General features: G+C 40.2%; 1 protein-coding gene across 4 annotated transcripts in view; it reads right to left on the bottom strand.

Moving 5' to 3' along the window:
- The window catches only part of OGT (O-linked N-acetylglucosamine (GlcNAc) transferase), a 75,612-nt gene that overhangs the window by 55,303 nt on the left and 924 nt on the right, over nucleotides 1-19,385 (bottom strand). For 2 of the 4 annotated variants that reach the window (XM_083159223.1, XM_083159221.1), the window contains exons 2-5: nucleotides 6,732-6,912; nucleotides 5,747-5,990; nucleotides 4,567-4,635; nucleotides 1,886-2,002 (exon numbers count right to left, since the gene is read on the bottom strand). In XM_083159223.1, the coding sequence (XP_083015349.1) occupies nucleotides 1,886-2,002; nucleotides 4,567-4,635; nucleotides 5,747-5,990; nucleotides 6,732-6,912 (611 nt within the window). Of the gene's footprint in view, nucleotides 1-1,885; nucleotides 2,003-3,014; nucleotides 4,471-4,566; nucleotides 4,636-5,746; nucleotides 5,991-6,731; nucleotides 6,913-19,385 lie in introns of those variants that run through there. The other 2 variants (XM_083159222.1, XM_083159224.1) reach the window with 2 other exon arrangements.

Genomic DNA, 19,385 nt, shown 5'->3' with positions numbered 1-19,385 from the left:
CAAACGGCCAGGATCATGGCTGTCGGCGGGGATAGACAGCCATGATCCCAGATTGCATACCTCCCATTGTGATGTAGGATTCAAGCCAAACACCAGTCAAAATATATCTGCCAAACCCTCTGATAAATGCTGACAGAGGAAGGATTCAAAGCCTGAAGCATAGCACAAATAACAGATGTCGAGAAATGTTTAGTTTTTAAGATGGATATCCCTAGAACCACCCTATTAAAGCTAAGCAGCGCAGTTATGGATGTAAACACGAGCCTTGAAAGAGAAGGTTGGATCCTGGAGGAAGAGGCAGAAAAGAGTTTGAGAGACCCAGTAGATCAGTTTACCTAGACCAATCTGGAGCCACAAGGATTTAGGGGTCTAATTCAAAGAACGCACAGAATGGAGGAGATTGGAGGAAAGATTTATACGAGTAGGAAGATCCATCGAACTGTCAGGGTGACCAACAAAAATATTCCGGGATATGTGTTGTGGGAGAAATATCTGAGAAGTGTGGCGTTGTGAGAAGATGCCATCATGTTGATGTCCGGCAGTCTCCAGTGTCGAGTCAAAAGTTGATAACGTTTAGGCGAAGGTCCTTGTGGCTGAAAGAGTATACCTCCCAATTCTGTAATCCAGGGCCGGAAAGGACACTCTGGCCACCAAAGGATCTGTGCGTATACTACTACCTCTCTGATTCGTTTATATAGAAGACGGTCGCCGTATTGTCCAACTGAATATTTACCAGTGTACGCTGTAGAAAAGGCGAAGAACATTGTACACAGGAGTAGATGGACACACATCTGTAAAAAATGTCCAACCAGCATATTTATATGCCCTTTTCTATGTTATACAATAGGCTTTGTGAGAAAGAAAAAAAACAACAACTTCCAAATCCACTGAAAAGATTAATCATGATTAAAAAAAAGTCAACACAAAAAGTTAAAAACATTTCAGTCTATACTATGTTAATTGTTTGACAAAATTTTAAAGCAGATAATGGGTTCATAATTAAAAATTTGCAAGCAAGGTAGTTTATTTTAATTTTTTTTAAAGAATGATTTTTATTAAAGTTTTACATAGTACAATTCTGTATAAAAAGGGGGGGGGGGTAAAGAGAGCAAGGTAGTTTATTTTTTTTTTAAATCCAGGTGTATTACAAATAATAGGTAATAGATTTGCTGGCTTCATTAGTTTAATTACTTAAATCAAGTTGAATGGATATAATTGACATTGTATTGGTCAACCATGTTTAAATGTTTGACAATGCCTCAGTGGTTTTTAAAGTGTCATCAGGTGGCACCTAATGCACAAAACACAATATTCAAACAATGTTGTAAAATGGCTTACTGGCATCCTGACGAGGAAGGAAAGGAGGAGTTAACCCAAGGGTGGGTAGCATGCATGAGGTGAGGTGCCAATGGGTGGGGCAAAAAAAATAGTACCCTGTTATCAACAGTAACAATGGTGGACTAGTGTGTTTGTGTGTGGGGGGGGGGGGCGGGAATTACCTGTCCCTTGCTGCCAAGGGCCTCTCTCTGCAGAGCCACGCTATATGTGTGCAGATCAATGCTAGGAGAGAGCCAGGTTACCCTACCTTTGGTGCACTGGCCACTAAAAAAAAAAAAAAGGGGGGGTACAGGAGCCCATTCAAAATATGCCCACTTTGGAACACCTACCTGGTGGGAGAGGGAGCCTGGGTTGACATTTGTAACTGCTTGATGACTGGCCTCGCTCATCACGCTATTCCCACCATTTAAACCCCCTGCCCCCACGGATGAGAAATTTACTGCAACATGTTACTTCAGCCAACAGGTGCATCACTACAGCAGAAGTTTACAATGATATTCATGTACTTTAAGACAACTAGAATAGTTGAGAAATGAATGATACATACCTTCTCAAAGTGATGAATAGCAAGCCAGATCTCTCCTTGTGCATTAAACACACAACCAAGATTACTCCAAGCTACTGCAAAGTTTGGTTGTGTCTCAATTGCTTTCAAGTAACAAGCCTTAAGAGGATTTAAGCAAGGAAAGGAAGAAAGGGGGAGGGGGGTAGAATTTAGGGGGGAGGGAGAAAAAAAAAAGAAAGGAAAATAAGTGTTAGAATTCCTCCTCCAAACAGAAAAAAAGTGAACCTGCAGCATAGGCTCGCCAGCGCCTCAAATACTGCGCAAGTCGATTAATCCTACGCCAGCGCAAAACCCAAACCTAAAAAGCAAACAACCATTTCTAAGTTATCCAATTTTCAAAACATACATAATAGATTTAATCATCAGAACAAAAAGTAACTTTAAAAAGTAATATGAAATTTATTGTTCTAAATTAAGTGTTTACTCACAAGTTGTAATAAATTGAATGGTAAACAAGTGTTATATGCAAGGGTGTCACAAAAACCAGAAATGAAAAGATTGCAAATAGGTCTGGGTCCCTGTAATGCAAGCGCCAAATTCGCAAGCGCTCCCATGCTAGACCGCAAAACTACGCTATCGCCGCAGGTCGCCGCAAATCGCAGCTGCGCTGGCAAAAGTTAACAGCCAACCTGATGGTCAACCTGAATTATACAGAATTAGAATTTAAAATTGAAGTAAACACATCTCCTCCCTCCATTATAACAAATTGAAGACCACAAACAGCTACCAGGTTAATCATCAAATTGACTGTTCACGTTTATTTCTCCCCACGCAAAGCGCAATCCGCAGCGCAGCCTTTGCGCTACTGCAGGCTCACAGCGCATGATGAGGAGCAAAACGAATCAGTCCAAACAAAGAAGAAAAATAAAAAATAAAGGAATAAAATAAAAAATAATGAACATCTGGAAGTTAGAAGCTGACATCTAAACTAGCTCCAATTTTTTTCTAAAATAGTATATTTGTCCTTTAAAGAATTGTGGCTAGTGGTATATAATTTTTGTATTTTAACTGCTTGTAAATAAAAAAATTTTAAGCCGTTTCTGAAGCCACAAGACAGAAGGATTCAGGCATGGAGCAAATGGTTTTGTTGTGGCAGTTACAAACCCGTTACCATATTTTCTCATTCGGTGCGTTCCTTGCTGGAAGAGGAGGAGGTGCATGTCTGCCTAGATCCAGGCCTCGAGCTCCCTTCAGCGAGGCACCTTACGCATGGAATAGCAGTTTTCACCCACCTGAAACCTTCTAAATACAATATCAGTGGTAAAAACCAAAAACAAGAGAGAAAATAAAACAATATCATTAGTAAAAAGATCTCAACAAAGCAAGTGAAATGCTTTTGGATATGCTCTATGATTTAGACAAGCTGGTTTTCACATGTTTATCATGCAGGAAGTTCTGGGGTGGTGGCGGCAAAGTGCATGGCTGGAAGAAAGGCTCTAAAATTCAAAGCTTGGACAATTTAGTTCTTATTACAAGGAAACAGCTGGCTTGATATTGTAAATGCACTGATTACAAAGAAAGTCATTTTTATATGTGATTCTTTAAATCCTCGCCAAAGTAGTCTCTCAAACTAGGTGTCTCCAGATCTCTGAAATAAAGAAATCAGCAACCTACGCAGGCGCCGTTTGCTCCTATGCCAGTAACGCTGAAGCAGCAATGAAGTGCAATAAGTGTTAGCTGTCCATATGATAGGCTGAGAACCACAAGACGTAAAAAAGTCCTTTTTACATTGCTAAAGCTAAAATATTCCCTTCTAGGTGTCTGTGTACTGGATATTCCACCTTTCCTGGGAAAAAGCGTAACTAATGATAAAAAAGGTCTCATGACAAATGGACAGCTACTCTGCAGTTACACTCCATGCCTTTGCATGCGCGTGGGGTTTGGAGTAACATAGGGTTTTCACACATGCCCTCACGTTCCTCCCAACTCCATTCCCTAGCAGCGCAGACACACAAGATGGCTTGTAACAAGACTGCTGGATTCCACAATTACACTTCACAAACAAGTGCAAAGCTGTAAAATGACATTAAAACATGTTTAAATGGTCAAGATTTGTTTGGTTTGGGGTTTTTTTTTGTATAAAAAAAGAAAACTGCTAGAAGCCATCTTAATATATCATTATTTTCTTTCCATCAGTCCATTTTCTTAATACAAACCAGCATCTGTCCTTCAGTGGCTTGAATTGGCCATCTATACTAATATATCAAAACATTATGAATCAGATGTTTTTGGTATGTCAGCCTTTCTTCCACATAGAGGAACATGTACTGTGGGAACAGAGGAGTTAAAGAAGTGGGCTCTTTGGTTGGGATTTTGGTGCCTCTAAGTCCATCAGATGAGATGACCTAGGGGATCAAGGCCAATTGCAAATGTCCGAATTTAAATAAAGGAGATAATTAAGAATAACTTTAGCAAAATGAAACCTCCAAGAAAGGTTCAACATACAGCTGGCAGCACCTCACTCTAGAGGCGCTGCACACTCTGCTACACTCTTTGGGTCATGCTTCTCGATTTACAGCCTCATTCCATTATCACACCACAGTAAACACTGTATAAAGCTAGACTGAGCATAGCTGAAGTCAGGATTTAAGACAGAAAAAAACTAAAGAAAGAAATAATAAAAAATAAAAAAATAACGTAGCGTCAGGATACCAGAAACTTACCTTTGCTTCTTCTAAGCGACCTAGGGCTTTAAGTAGATTACCCAGGTCACTACGAACACAGTACAAGTCCTGTTAAGAGGAAAATATTACACTTTAATACTTAATAAATCGATAAATGGTTCAATATCTAATTTACAGTGAACACGGAACAAAAGAAAAAAAAGAAAAGAAAAATAGAGAGTGAGCTAAGTTTTGCAAGATGTAAGGGCCACAAATTAAATTAGAAGCCAACAAAACTTAGCTCACTCTCTCAAACTCAAACATACACTGGCCCTGATTTGTCCTAAGGACAATTTGATCCAGTTTGCCCTTGAAAGAACCCCGGCAGCTCCCCGGGAGGCTGCTTACGGTTTGGCTCTTGATGTGCCAAATTATACATCCAATAAAATCTCATATCCCTGGGGAGCTGGAAACGGCGGGCAGGGGGACCCGTGGGTGCGGGCAGCAGGGTCCCTGCGGCGCTGGGCTTAAGTCAGCGGGTCCGTGCGGCGGATCGGAACTGAGTAGCGCTATTTGCCGGGTGGTGGCACGGGAAGCACTGCTGAATTTGAAAAACACGGGCCGGACACTGATTGGCTGTGATTCAGCCAATTAGAGTCCGGCCAGTGTTTTTAAATTCAGCAGCACTTCCCACGCCGCCGCCCAGCGAATAGCAGAACTCAGTTCCCATCCACCGCACGGACCCGCTGACTTAATGCCTAGCGCATTAATGCCCCACGAACACTGCTTACAAGGCTGCTGCACCCCGCTGACCGCCCCCACCACCAGCTGGCCAGCAGGTCCTACCACCTGCTCGGTCCCGAGGGGACATTAAACCGAGCCAATTTGGTCTGATTCGTCATCCCCCGAAATCGGCTTGGTGTATGGGCACCTTTAGACCGGCAATATACATAGCCACCAATATATAGAGAATATAAGCTACCACAGCACGGCATGCCTAGGTCAGTCAGATCTGCCACAGTACAAATGTGCCAGATTACACCATTGCTGCTGCATGCCGTGACATCGCATATGGTAGCAAATGATGACCATAGCTTAGAAGAGGGGAGTCTGTGGCTGCACTAAAGCTGCCTGCAGCAGCAATGATATACAAGGATGCATGCATACTTGTAAATGTTTAGTGGAGAAACTGGAAAACAACTAACATTGTTTCCTTTGCTACATGCAGAATAAGACTTACGGGATTGTACTGAAGGGCTGACACATAAGCTTGTACTGCGCCTTCCATATCACCAGCTGCCACCAAAGCTGCAGCCAGATTGATATATCCATCGATGAAATCTGGTTTTAGCCGTAGTGCATGCCGATAATGCTCAATGGCCTCTTGCAGCTGTCCTCGTTCTTTGTACACATTTCCCAGGTTCGAATAAGCTTCTGCTAGAAGTGGATTTTGCTTGATTGCCAATGTGCTAAAATGGGCTGACCTGAGGAAGACCGACACAGTACTTTTTTTTTTAGAGATATTAGGCGCTCTATTTAATGTTATACATGCAACGTCATTAAATCAAGCACCAGAAAGATATTTCAGATATTTAATAAAGACAGACACTATGGCTTATTTCAGACTTAGGCCAGGTAGGCCATTAGTGGTGTGCGCTCCCGCATGTCACTAGCGGCATCCATCTTAAAAGGGTGTATTTTTTTTTTTTTTTAAATTGGACCGATACTGCTCTAATAGAGTAAATATATACACATCACTGTGTACTTTAGGTGTCAGCTAACCCCAAATAATCCCTTGCCTAGGGGGATCGAATGTAAGAATGGATTTTATAAGGTAAGGAAGTGCTCAGATAATTTCAGATAATTGTTTTAATACAATGGATACCCAAAGGAACAAACAACTATTGAAATGAAAGTAATTGTCTTAAACAAGATCACAATAAATAAACATATACGTTTAGAATTGGTAGTGTCCACATAAAAATATTCATATTTCCAGCCAGGAATTACTTAAACCTAGACTTCCTAAAAACGTCCCACAAATGAATGGAATAGCATGGGTCCCAATGGTGGGACCACTACTCTTACTAGAAAGAAAGGTCAATTTTCTATAAGCATGCATCTCATAACAGCTTGAAGCTTTGATCGTGACGTAAACAGTTATAAATAATGTGCTTAATTATTCATAGCAGATTTTTTTTTCCACCAGAAAACCTTGTACTGACCTGTCCAGTCTCCGACACTGGAAATGAATAGAAGAGAGTAATAGTAGGACACCAGTATTATCAGGCTCTTGTCTCCAAAGCTGCATACAATGTCTTTCAGCGGCTTCAAAGTCCCCTGCCTGATATTCCCGATGAGCCAACTCAGCTAACCCTTGGAAGGAAAGCATACGTTTCGTTGGTTCTAGAGAATCATCAAAACATCCAGGGGGAAAAGCAATAATTAGAAAACGGAAATAAAAGAAAATAAAAAATAAAACGGATGAAAAAAATAAAAATAAAAAGGGATACCAAGAGTAAATAAAATATGATATGATGCCTGATTAAAAATCACTAAAACCTGGTAAATGAAAACTTCACTATGGGGACGGATTCAACTCAGTGCGCAGTGGCTAAACCCAACAAAACTAGTTTGTTAAGCAGCATTGTGGAACGGCACTTAAGTTGGAGAATGCCCAACCTTGCGACTACACACCCTATTTAAGTCAGGAGTACAGCATACTCTGACATAGCTCCGGGAACTCCTTCCAGGCGCTATTCACTGCGTGTGAAATGACAACCTGTATGTGTCACTATTTAAAGGATGGTTTGCTACAACCTTCTTTCTAGTGCCGCAACATTGCCATTCCCCAAAAGTAGCATATGGTTAAGACCGTATTCACTTCTATTAGGTACTGCCCTTTGCGTGTCTAAATTAGAATAAAAAATAATCCCTCCACCTCAGAATTTACAGGATGTCTACATAACAAACATTTAATGGGGTCAATTCAATTAGCTGACATGTTTGTTTTTGTGGGAGCTTTTGTCAACAAAATTAAATCCCACTAATTCCCTGATGTTGTCGGGGATGTTTGGTTGGTGATGCTAAATTCTGACAATTTTTTTTTCTCCTATCCTTTCAAAACCTATTCAATTTCATCACAGTTAAGGGGCCCACACACGTAGCAATGAGCGTTCTTAGCGATGCCAGATCGCTCAGCACACAGCGCTGCGCCGCTGACTGGTCTATCAAGGCCAGGGTTCTCCATGAGAACACTGGCCCTGACCCTGCTGTTTAACTACTGCGTACTGGATATTAATCTCCGGGGCGATAGCAATAGTCCCTCCTGAGTTACAAACTCCCGCGAATAGCAGAATTTAAAGAGAAGTAAAAAAAAAAAAAACCTAAACAAGTCAGAAAAAAGAATAGACCTCCCAATATATAATATGCACAAAATGAGAATATTGTATAAAATTACCTTTAGGCTATGTGCATAAGGTGTACTGTATAAGAAACAAATGCATTTAGATTTGTGTCCCATCCACAAGAAATCTTATTATATATAAATATTACATAACACTAATAAAAAAATAAAAATACTTCTGTTCCCAAGCATGCCTCGTTTATGAACCTACGAGATACAAAATCCTAATTTCAAGTAGATTCGATTTAAATATAGTGTGAGATTCCATTGTTTAATGGGCGCCCATAATTGTAAGTCACTTGTCCCTTTAGACGGGTGGGTATACAAATTTGGGGCACTGATCACGCCCAGAAGTACCGGGTTTGGCCATGCAACACATCTAAAATCAACTAAAGTAGTGGGCACACCATGAAAAGTGGTGTTTGGGCACTGAAACACTGTACATTTGTGCTTGCGACCTCAGGAGGCTGTAAGCAGAAATCATGTTAGCACACCCTTTGGCAGAAACAATTGAATAACTGCGGTAAGGTGAGCACAAGAAAGAGGGGCCGCAAAAATGTAATCATCCACAATAGATGTTTTCACTGCAAAAATATCAGTGATGAACTGGAAGTACTAAGAAGTTAACAAGCACTAAAATGATTGGAATGCAATAAAATAAAATAAAAGGAAAGTAAAAAAGCTAAATAAAAAGGCATAACAGTTGCAGAGGGGGAAATATGCACAAGTCACTTCTATAACAATCGTGTCCATTTCAGAGGACATATCTATATTAATATTGCATTACCCTACCTATGCAACATGTATATATTGCAAAACTCATTCAAAATAACAAATTCATGAATAGAAAGACACAAAGAAATACTGAGATGACACTTTCTAATAAAGGCAGACCCATGAAAAATACATTGGTTTAAACGAGTGTCCTTCAAACAAATAAAACATGCTGAAGTACAAGTACTGTGCGTTTTAAACTAGATTGCATTGTATCTAGTTCAAAACGCATGCAATGTGCTAAAACAGTGAGCGTTTTTAACTAGATGCAATGCAATCTGGTTCAAAAAAGTACACACAGGACATAGTTTATGTGCTGTGTGATGGGAGCTCAGCCTAGTAGCTCAGTCACTTGATGGGCTAGTGCAGTGGTTCCCAAACTTTTTTGAATCACGGCAGCCTAGAGCATCAAAATATTTTCAAGGCACCCCTAGGTCAAATGCTTCTTATCGAGAAATTCTGAAAAGAAAAAAACATTAAATTAAGTGCACTGTGTTTATATGTCACAGTTATCTGGTTAGGGACAGGATTTGTCATTAGTGCCAGGACACACATCACTTTTCTTATATTGTGGCCATCTCTATAAAGCAGGGATGGGGAACCTCCAGCCCCCAGCATGCTTTGCAACAGTTTTAGCATGGCCAAATAGCAAAACTGTAGCAGGACATGCTGGGATGTGTAGTTTAACAACATCTGGAGGGCCAAAGGTTCCCCATCCCTGCTATAGAGCTACATATTCATGCCAGAATATCTCAATCCTATAATCAGAAGCACACTCTTGTGGAAAAAAACGGCTGATTGTTGAATTTTGCGCTGCCCCAGATTATAAACTGAATACCTAATTGGTATAACATTAACCTCAAGTGTTACTATGTAAATGGGATATCCTGGACAGGACTGTAAACTAACCGGAACTGCTTATTTGCATTTATACACCTCAACCAACATTTAGAAAGACTGTTTACATTCCAGTTAAAATAGAACAGACTATTCACAGATTTGTTTTTCTCATAATCACATATAGGTTTGTTTAATATTTAGCAATATGTCAAACTCATGTATGTTGAGGCAGTGTTCAGTTTTTTTCCTTTTCTTATTGATGACTGACAAATATTGCATAACTCTCAAAAGTTAAAGATAAAACCAATGACAGCTTATTTAATGCCATGTGCTGCAATACAGCCATAACAAGCAATACCATTTATTTTCCTAACCATTGGCTATTGAATATATTGAAGAATTGTATTTAATGTTTAACTACAGGCAGCACATAAAAATGTGAGAAACAGCAATAAATACCACTGTATATTAATCTCAGACCTGGTGACCAAGAAGGCCACAAAATATAGATAAGTTTACACTCTTAGAAAAGTGTGGCCATAAATTCCATGTGGTTGGGGGGGGGGGGGGAGGAGACACTCAACGAAGTAAAAAACAAACCCTTCATCTGGATGGTACATGGTCACTAGGTCGACTGTTATTTTTTTTGAGCCGACAGACAGTATTTCACACCCTACCATCCACTAGGGCGTGGTGGGAGAACAAAATAGTGTGCAGAGCATAGCGAGGCACCGTGCCCAAAGCATGGAGAGCGCAGTGAGCCACGTGAACAAATGCGGTGCACTTTTTTAGTGTCCTTGTCCACATTCGGGACAAAACAAAGTGAAAGACTCCGTGTTGACCTTCTAACTGTCCACCTAGGGGCGTCAACCTAGTTTCTGTTTATCCAATTATCCATACCCATCTGGATAGAAAGGCTACAACTGAACTGAAGATGATCACTCAGCTGCAATTAGCAATGGCATGAACTTCAAAATTAAGGACTGAAATCAGCCTAGGAAAATTTGTCCCACAACATAAGGCCCCTTTCACACGCTCCGGCTCCTGCTGGGCGGCGAAACCCTGCACGTCCAAGAAGCGGTGCCATACACAGGAGTTTACAGTGGTTTGGATGGCCACAATCGTGCCCATTATTAACTACTGGCACGGCTCGGCTTTTGTCCGTGCAGGGTTTCGCCACCCAGCAGGAGCCGGTGCTTGTGTGAAAGGGGCCTAACAGATCCACTAGAGCCCGTGGTAGCAATCAGGACTGAGTTCTATAGGTTGGCGCCACCAGTTCATCCATATTTATGACAAACACAGCGAACGATGAGTCTTTTGACCATATTCACTTCCAGCACTGCCATTGTCTGTTCACCTTGCATGTCAGGTGTGGTTTACATGCAGATATACCCCTTCATCTTAGCACCCATTCGCAGCAAACACAACTTGTCTGCTAAGAATAGAGTGTGTGTGTGTGTGTGTGTGTGTGTGTGTGTGTGTACGTACTGTGCACTTTAGTCATAGGATAACATGCTGCATACAATTCTGTGAATGGTTCCCATAGAAACAATCGCGATGAAGCCACTGGTGGTTAGCATGAATGTGGCCACAAATGTAATAACCCATCACTTAGATCCGTGTACCTGTTATTGGATCATTTATAAAACCAGCTGCTTTTTTATCATAGGTTAAGTTATCTGCAGTTGCTTACCCATTTTGCTTTGGATGGCAGATGTACAGTCAGACAATTATTTGGGCACCAGGGACACATAATTTAAAGAATGTAGTGTTGTACTTGACTTATCTGCAACAGCCTAACCTGCTAACGTGGAGCTCTCACATTGCTGGAAATGTATTATGAGACGATACCAGCAACCCCGGGTATTGGGAGAGACTGAACGTGCTTGGTCAGATCACTTCCTACTGAAAGTCATCAAACCTTGCTCAGAGTGAAGGTGCGTACACACGTACAGATTTTCTGTCTGATCTATCTGGTGGGAACAAAAACCTGGAAATGTATGGGAGCATATGACAATCAAAAAATTCCACCCAAATGCAGGAAAACAGAAAAAAAAAAAAAGATATGCTTTGATAAATGTGTTGTATCAGAACGATTAAACAATTTGTCTGACTGATCACGGTCTGTTTTCAAGTGTTCGGGAACAATATTTTGATTGTCAGTTGCTCCCATACATTTCCAGGTTTTTGTTCCCACCAGATAGATCAGACAGAAAATCTGTACGTGTGTATGCACCTTGACTAATGTTCCCTCTGGCAGCTATGCTGGTTATAATTATAAACAATCAGGACAGGTGAGAATATTTATATATGACCATGACTGTAGTAGATTGGTATGCGTGTTAATACACTCGCCACACCTGGGATAGAGCCCTTGGTTTTATTATGCTGTACGGCCAAAGCTGGGTACACATACACACACAGATTTATCTGTCCAATCTGTCTGGTGGGAACAAAAATCTAGTAGTGTATGGGGGCAAAGGACAATCAACCATTTACTCCCAAATTCTGGAAATCAGACAATGACCAAAGTTAGCATTACTGCCTCACAGCGCTGAGGTCATGGGTTCAATAGCCACCATGGCCCTAACTGTGCGGAGTTTGTATATTCTCCCCATGCTTGCGTGGGTTTACTCTGGTTTCCTCCCACAATCCAAAAATAGGTCAATTGGCCACCAACAAAATTAACCCTAGAATGACTGTGTGTGTGTGTATATGTGGTAGGGAATATAGATTGTAAGCTCCACTGGGGCAGGGACTGTTGTGAATGTTCAACTATACTTTTGTAAAGCGCAGCGGAATATGTAAGGTTATGCACCTTGGGAGACACAACCAGTGTGCAAGTTACAACCTTAGCGGAGAGGAACTGGGTAATTCCATACTTGAAAAGGATCTAGGAGTCCAAATAGACAGCAATCTAGGATGTAGTGCCCATTGTAATGTAGCTACAAAAAAGGCCAACAAAATTCTGGCATGTATTAAGAGGGGAATGGAAACTAGGGACTCAAGGGTAATTATGCCACTATATAAAGCATTGGTGAGACCTCACCTAGAGTATGGAGTGCAGTTCTGGGCCCCACACTATAAAAAGGACATCATAGAATTAGAAAAAGTCCAAAGGCGAGCAACAAAGCTTATTAGGGGAATGGAGAATTTAAGCTACGGGGAGAGATTAAGCAATTTGGGACTATTTACATTAGAAAAGAGACGTTTAAGGGGGGACATGCTCAACATGTACAAGTATATCAAGGGCCAATATAAGGAACTGTCACACACCCTATTTTCTACTAGAAAGGAATCTAGGACGCGAGGGCATGAGTATAGATTAGAAGAAAAAAGATTTCATTCAGCTAGTAGAAAGAATTTCTTTACGGTCAGAACAGTCAAACTCTGGAACTCTCTTCCCAGAGAGGTGGTAATGGCTGGCTCATTAAATGCGTTCAAGGCAAAGTTGGACAAACATTTACTGGAGAAAAACATCCATGGGTACAAATAAGAAATATAATTTGTCTGTAAAATACCAGAACCTACCAAATCAGCAATGGATATCTATACCAGGTTGAACTAGATGAACGCAAGTCTTTTTTCAGCCTTACCTACTATGTAACTATGTAACTATGTGTGCGCTATATAAGAATCTGTTAATAAATAATCAGACAAATTGATTAAAGCCTTATAATTTCACAGATGTATCCAAACAAATTTTTTTTGGGGAGGGGGGAGGGGGGGGTTAACCCCTTACTGCAATTTAGCAGTTATGAACACCCACCCTATTTATTACTGTAAATAAGAATTACTAATACAAAAGCCACATTAAAAAAGCAAGAGAGTAGTCAAATGCTGTACTGGGAATTACTAAACTGTGTTTTGCATGCCATTAGACAGCCATGAGTACAATACACAGATCTTTCAATTACAAGAATCCTTACTTCAATGTACAGCTATATAGAAAATTCAGGAATGCTGGTTGCTTAATAGCCACTTTTCCAGCGAGGTTGTAATGTGGATCAGCACTGTTACAATTCCAAAAGCCAGCATTAAAGATCAGTGCACCATTGTTAGGAGAAAACAACGTGAGTGTGTGTATTTACTTAAGAAGCACAACAGAATTTAGTGTATGCAGGACTGTTGTGTAATTTTTTTTATTAGTTAAATAAATTAGACTAGGGCCTGTGCATATATATTATTGGATTCAGAACGATCATAGAAGAGAACTGTGCTTACGTGGAAGCAGTAACACCACACTTGAGTGTGGACAGGGCTGCATGTGGCTTCCCATGATGTGAAAGGAAAGCCATACAGTTTGACTAAAAAAAATCATGGACAACAAACTGAAACAGCGATGTGAGAATTATACACCTAGAGTCCTAGACAGCTACAGGCTTCCCTTGGCCAGGAATTGACATTATGATGGGAAGTTACTAATAAAGGGGATGCTGGCCAAACCAGCTGACTTAGGGTTCATGTCCTGTCTAATGTATCTAGAATCCTACACCCTATGACTCATGGTTCAACACTGTCACTGTCCAACTGCATTCTCCTCCATTCAGGATCAGAATTGCTAATAGGTTAAGTATACAAACATGTGTGCCCATTTCATCTAACACTATACTTGCCACCTAATTAACAGCATACGGTTTACTCTCAACAATGCATTGCTTAAAGAATATTCAGACACTGAATATTTCATTAAAATAATGACTGTTTAAAGTATGACAACTATACACTTTGTAATAAAAAAAGGTAATAAAACATAAAACTCCTGTTTTAGAACAAAGATTAATAATACACAAATAAAAAGCAGTCATGAATTCAGGGAGGTGCACTGGAGCTGGCTAATTTTCACACAGATTATGCCTTTTTACCTAAAGTGGAGAAATATATATATATATATATATATATATATATATATATATATATATATATATATATATATATATATATATATATATATAGTGTGTGTGCAAAGCTAAAGGCTTGCAAGTCATTGCAACATTTTCTGACCTTTACATACAGTAGTAACTACTCCTAGAGGTACCATTATACCCTTCATACACATTCAACCTATCTTTGAGCCTACCCAAAAGAGCATTATTTGTGTTCATTTTCAGTGGATCACAAGAAGATCGAGGTCCAGTTGCACAAAGCACCGGATGTCTATTCCTGTACACAGCATGTATTAGTTTCGCATTACATCAGGTTGAAGAGAAAATGGAGCAAGAATACCAAAGTGCCTTTAGCTGAATAGTGCGCTGACACTTTGCTACAAACAAAGCATGGAGAGCGCAGTGAGCCACGTGAACAAATGCGGTGCACTTTTTTAGTGTCCTTGTCCACATTCGGGACAAAACAAAGTGAAAGACTCCGTGTTGACCTTCTAACTGTCCACCTAGGGGCGTCAACCTAGTTTCTGTTTATCCAATTATCCATACCCATCTGGATAGAAAGGCTACAACTGAACTGAAGATGATCACTCAGCTGCAATTAGCAATGGCATGAACTTCAAAATTAAGGACTGAAATCAGCCTAGGAAAATTTGTCCCACAACATAAGGCCCCTTTCACACGCTCCGGCTCCTGCTGGGCGGCGAAACCCTGCACGTCCAAGAAGCGGTGCCATACACAGGAGTTTACAGTGGTTTGGATGGCCACAATCGTGCCCATTATTAACTACTGGCACGGCTCGGCTTTTGTCCGTGCAGGGTTTCGCCACCCAGCAGGAGCCGGTGCTTGTGTGAAAGGGGCCTAACAGATCCACTAGAGCCCGTGGTAGCAATCAGGACTGAGTTCTATAGGTTGGCGCCACCAGTTCATCCATATTTATGACAAACACAGCGAACGATGAGTCTTTTGACCATATTCACTTCCAGCACTGCCATTGTCTGTTCACCTTGCATGTCAGGTGTGGTTTACATGCAGATATACCCCTTCATCTTAGCACCCATTCGCAGCAAACACAACTTGTCTGCTAAGAATAGAGTGTGTGTGTGTGTGTGTGTGTGTGTGTGTGTGTGTACGTACTGTGCACTTTAGTCATAGGATAACATGCTGCATACAATTCTGTGAATGGTTCCCATAGAAACAATCGCGATGAAGCCACTGGTGGTTAGCATGAATGTGGCCACAAATGTAATAACCCATCACTTAGATCCGTGTACCTGTTATTGGATCATTTATAAAACCAGCTGCTTTTTTATCATAGGTTAAGTTATCTGCAGTTGCTTACCCATTTTGCTTTGGATGGCAGATGTACAGTCAGACAATTATTTGGGCACCAGGGACACATAATTTAAAGAATGTAGTGTTGTACTTGACTTATCTGCAACAGCCTAACCTGCTAACGTGGAGCTCTCACATTGCTGGAAATGTATTATGAGACGATACCAGCAACCCCGGGTATTGGGAGAGACTGAACGTGCTTGGTCAGATCACTTCCTACTGAAAGTCATCAAACCTTGCTCAGAGTGAAGGTGCGTACACACGTACAGATTTTCTGTCTGATCTATCTGGTGGGAACAAAAACCTGGAAATGTATGGGAGCATATGACAATCAAAAAATTCCACCCAAATGCAGGAAAACAGAAAAAAAAAAAAGATATGCTTTGATAAATGTGTTGTATCAGAACGATTAAACAATTTGTCTGACTGATCACGGTCTGTTTTCAAGTGTTCGGGAACAATATTTTGATTGTCAGTTGCTCCCATACATTTCCAGGTTTTTGTTCCCACCAGATAGATCAGACAGAAAATCTGTACGTGTGTATGCACCTTGACTAATGTTCCCTCTGGCAGCTATGCTGGTTATAATTATAAACAATCAGGACAGGTGAGAATATTTATATATGACCATGACTGTAGTAGATTGGTATGCGTGTTAATACACTCGCCACACCTGGGATAGAGCCCTTGGTTTTATTATGCTGTACGGCCAAAGCTGGGTACACATACACACACAGATTTATCTGTCCAATCTGTCTGGTGGGAACAAAAATCTAGTAGTGTATGGGGGCAAAGGACAATCAACCATTTACTCCCAAATTCTGGAAATCAGACAATGACCAAAGTTAGCATTACTGCCTCACAGCGCTGAGGTCATGGGTTCAATAGCCACCATGGCCCTAACTGTGCGGAGTTTGTATATTCTCCCCATGCTTGCGTGGGTTTACTCTGGTTTCCTCCCACAATCCAAAAATAGGTCAATTGGCCACCAACAAAATTAACCCTAGAATGACTGTGTGTGTGTGTATATGTGGTAGGGAATATAGATTGTAAGCTCCACTGGGGCAGGGACTGTTGTGAATGTTCAACTATACTTTTGTAAAGCGCAGCGGAATATGTAAGGTTATGCACCTTGGGAGACACAACCAGTGTGCAAGTTACAACCTTAGCGGAGAGGAACTGGGTAATTCCATACTTGAAAAGGATCTAGGAGTCCAAATAGACAGCAATCTAGGATGTAGTGCCCATTGTAATGTAGCTACAAAAAAGGCCAACAAAATTCTGGCATGTATTAAGAGGGGAATGGAAACTAGGGACTCAAGGGTAATTATGCCACTATATAAAGCATTGGTGAGACCTCACCTAGAGTATGGAGTGCAGTTCTGGGCCCCACACTATAAAAAGGACATCATAGAATTAGAAAAAGTCCAAAGGCGAGCAACAAAGCTTATTAGGGGAATGGAGAATTTAAGCTACGGGGAGAGATTAAGCAATTTGGGACTATTTACATTAGAAAAGAGACGTTTAAGGGGGGACATGCTCAACATGTACAAGTATATCAAGGGCCAATATAAGGAACTGTCACACACCCTATTTTCTACTAGAAAGGAATCTAGGACGCGAGGGCATGAGTATAGATTAGAAGAAAAAAGATTTCATTCAGCTAGTAGAAAGAATTTCTTTACGGTCAGAACAGTCAAACTCTGGAACTCTCTTCCCAGAGAGGTGGTAATGGCTGGCTCATTAAATGCGTTCAAGGCAAAGTTGGACAAACATTTACTGGAGAAAAACATCCATGGGTACAAATAAGAAATATAATTTGTCTGTAAAATACCAGAACCTACCAAATCAGCAATGGATATCTATACCAGGTTGAACTAGATGAACGCAAGTCTTTTTTCAGCCTTACCTACTATGTAACTATGTAACTATGTGTGCGCTATATAAGAATCTGTTAATAAATAATCAGACAAATTGATTAAAGCCTTATAATTTCACAGATGTATCCAAACAAATTTTTTTTGGGGAGGGGGGAGGGGGGGGTTAACCCCTTACTGCAATTTAGCAGTTATGAACACCCACCCTATTTATTACTGTAAATAAGAATTACTAATACAAAAGCCACATTAAAAAAGCAAGAGAGTAGTCAAATGCTGTACTGGGAATTACTAAACTGTGTTTTGCATGCCATTAGACAGCCATGAGTACAATACACAGATCTTTCAATTACAAGAATCCTTACTTCAATGTACAGCTATATAGAAAATTCAGGAATGCTGGTTGCTTAATAGCCACTTTTCCAGCGAGGTTGTAATGTGGATCAGCACTGTTACAATTCCAAAAGCCAGCATTAAAGATCAGTGCACCATTGTTAGGAGAAAACAACGTGAGTGTGTGTATTTACTTAAGAAGCACAACAGAATTTAGTGTATGCAGGACTGTTGTGTAATTTTTTTTATTAGTTAAATAAATTAGACTAGGGCCTGTGCATATATATTATTGGATTCAGAACGATCATAGAAGAGAACTGTGCTTACGTGGAAGCAGTAACACCACACTTGAGTGTGGACAGGGCTGCATGTGGCTTCCCATGATGTGAAAGGAAAGCCATACAGTTTGACTAAAAAAAATCATGGACAACAAACTGAAACAGCGATGTGAGAATTATACACCTAGAGTCCTAGACAGCTACAGGCTTCCCTTGGCCAGGAATTGACATTATGATGGGAAGTTACTAATAAAGGGGATGCTGGCCAAACCAGCTGACTTAGGGTTCATGTCCTGTCTAATGTATCTAGAATCCTACACCCTATGACTCATGGTTCAACACTGTCACTGTCCAACTGCATTCTCCTCCATTCAGGATCAGAATTGCTAATAGGTTAAGTATACAAACATGTGTGCCCATTTCATCTAACACTATACTTGCCACCTAATTAACAGCATACGGTTTACTCTCAACAATGCATTGCTTAAAGAATATTCAGACACTGAATATTTCATTAAAATAATGACTGTTTAAAGTATGACAACTATACACTTTGTAATTAAAAAAGGTAATAAAACATAAAACTCCTGTTTTAGAACAAAGATTAATAATACACAAATAAAAAGCAGTCATGAATTCAGGGAGGTGCACTGGAGCTGGCTAATTTTCACACAGATTATGCCTTTTTACCTAAAGTGGAGAAATATATATATATATATATATATATATATATATATATATATATATATATATATATATATATATATATATATATATATATAGTGTGTGTGCAAAGCTAAAGGCTTGCAAGTCATTGCAACATTTTCTGACCTTTACATACAGTAGTAACTACTCCTAGAGGTACCATTATACCCTTCATACACATTCAACCTATCTTTGAGCCTACCCAAAAGAGCATTATTTGTGTTCATTTTCAGTGGATCACAAGAAGATCGAGGTCCAGTTGCACAAAGCACCGGATGTCTATTCCTGTACACAGCATGTATTAGTTTCGCATTACATCAGGTTGAAGAGAAAATGGAGCAAGAATACCAAAGTGCCTTTAGCTGAATAGTGCGCTGACACTTTGCTACAAACACTAGGACACATACATAACGACCCAAAAGTGCCACAAGTATACCTTACATCATAT

The sequence above is a fragment of the Crinia signifera genome, chromosome 9, assembly GCF_055691185.1.
Source record: "Crinia signifera chromosome 9, ASM5569118v1, whole genome shotgun sequence".
Classification (NCBI taxonomy): domain Eukaryota; kingdom Metazoa; phylum Chordata; class Amphibia; order Anura; family Myobatrachidae; genus Crinia; species Crinia signifera.
Note: the sequence above shows the minus strand (reverse complement) of the source record. Positions and strands in the feature narration are given on the sequence as shown.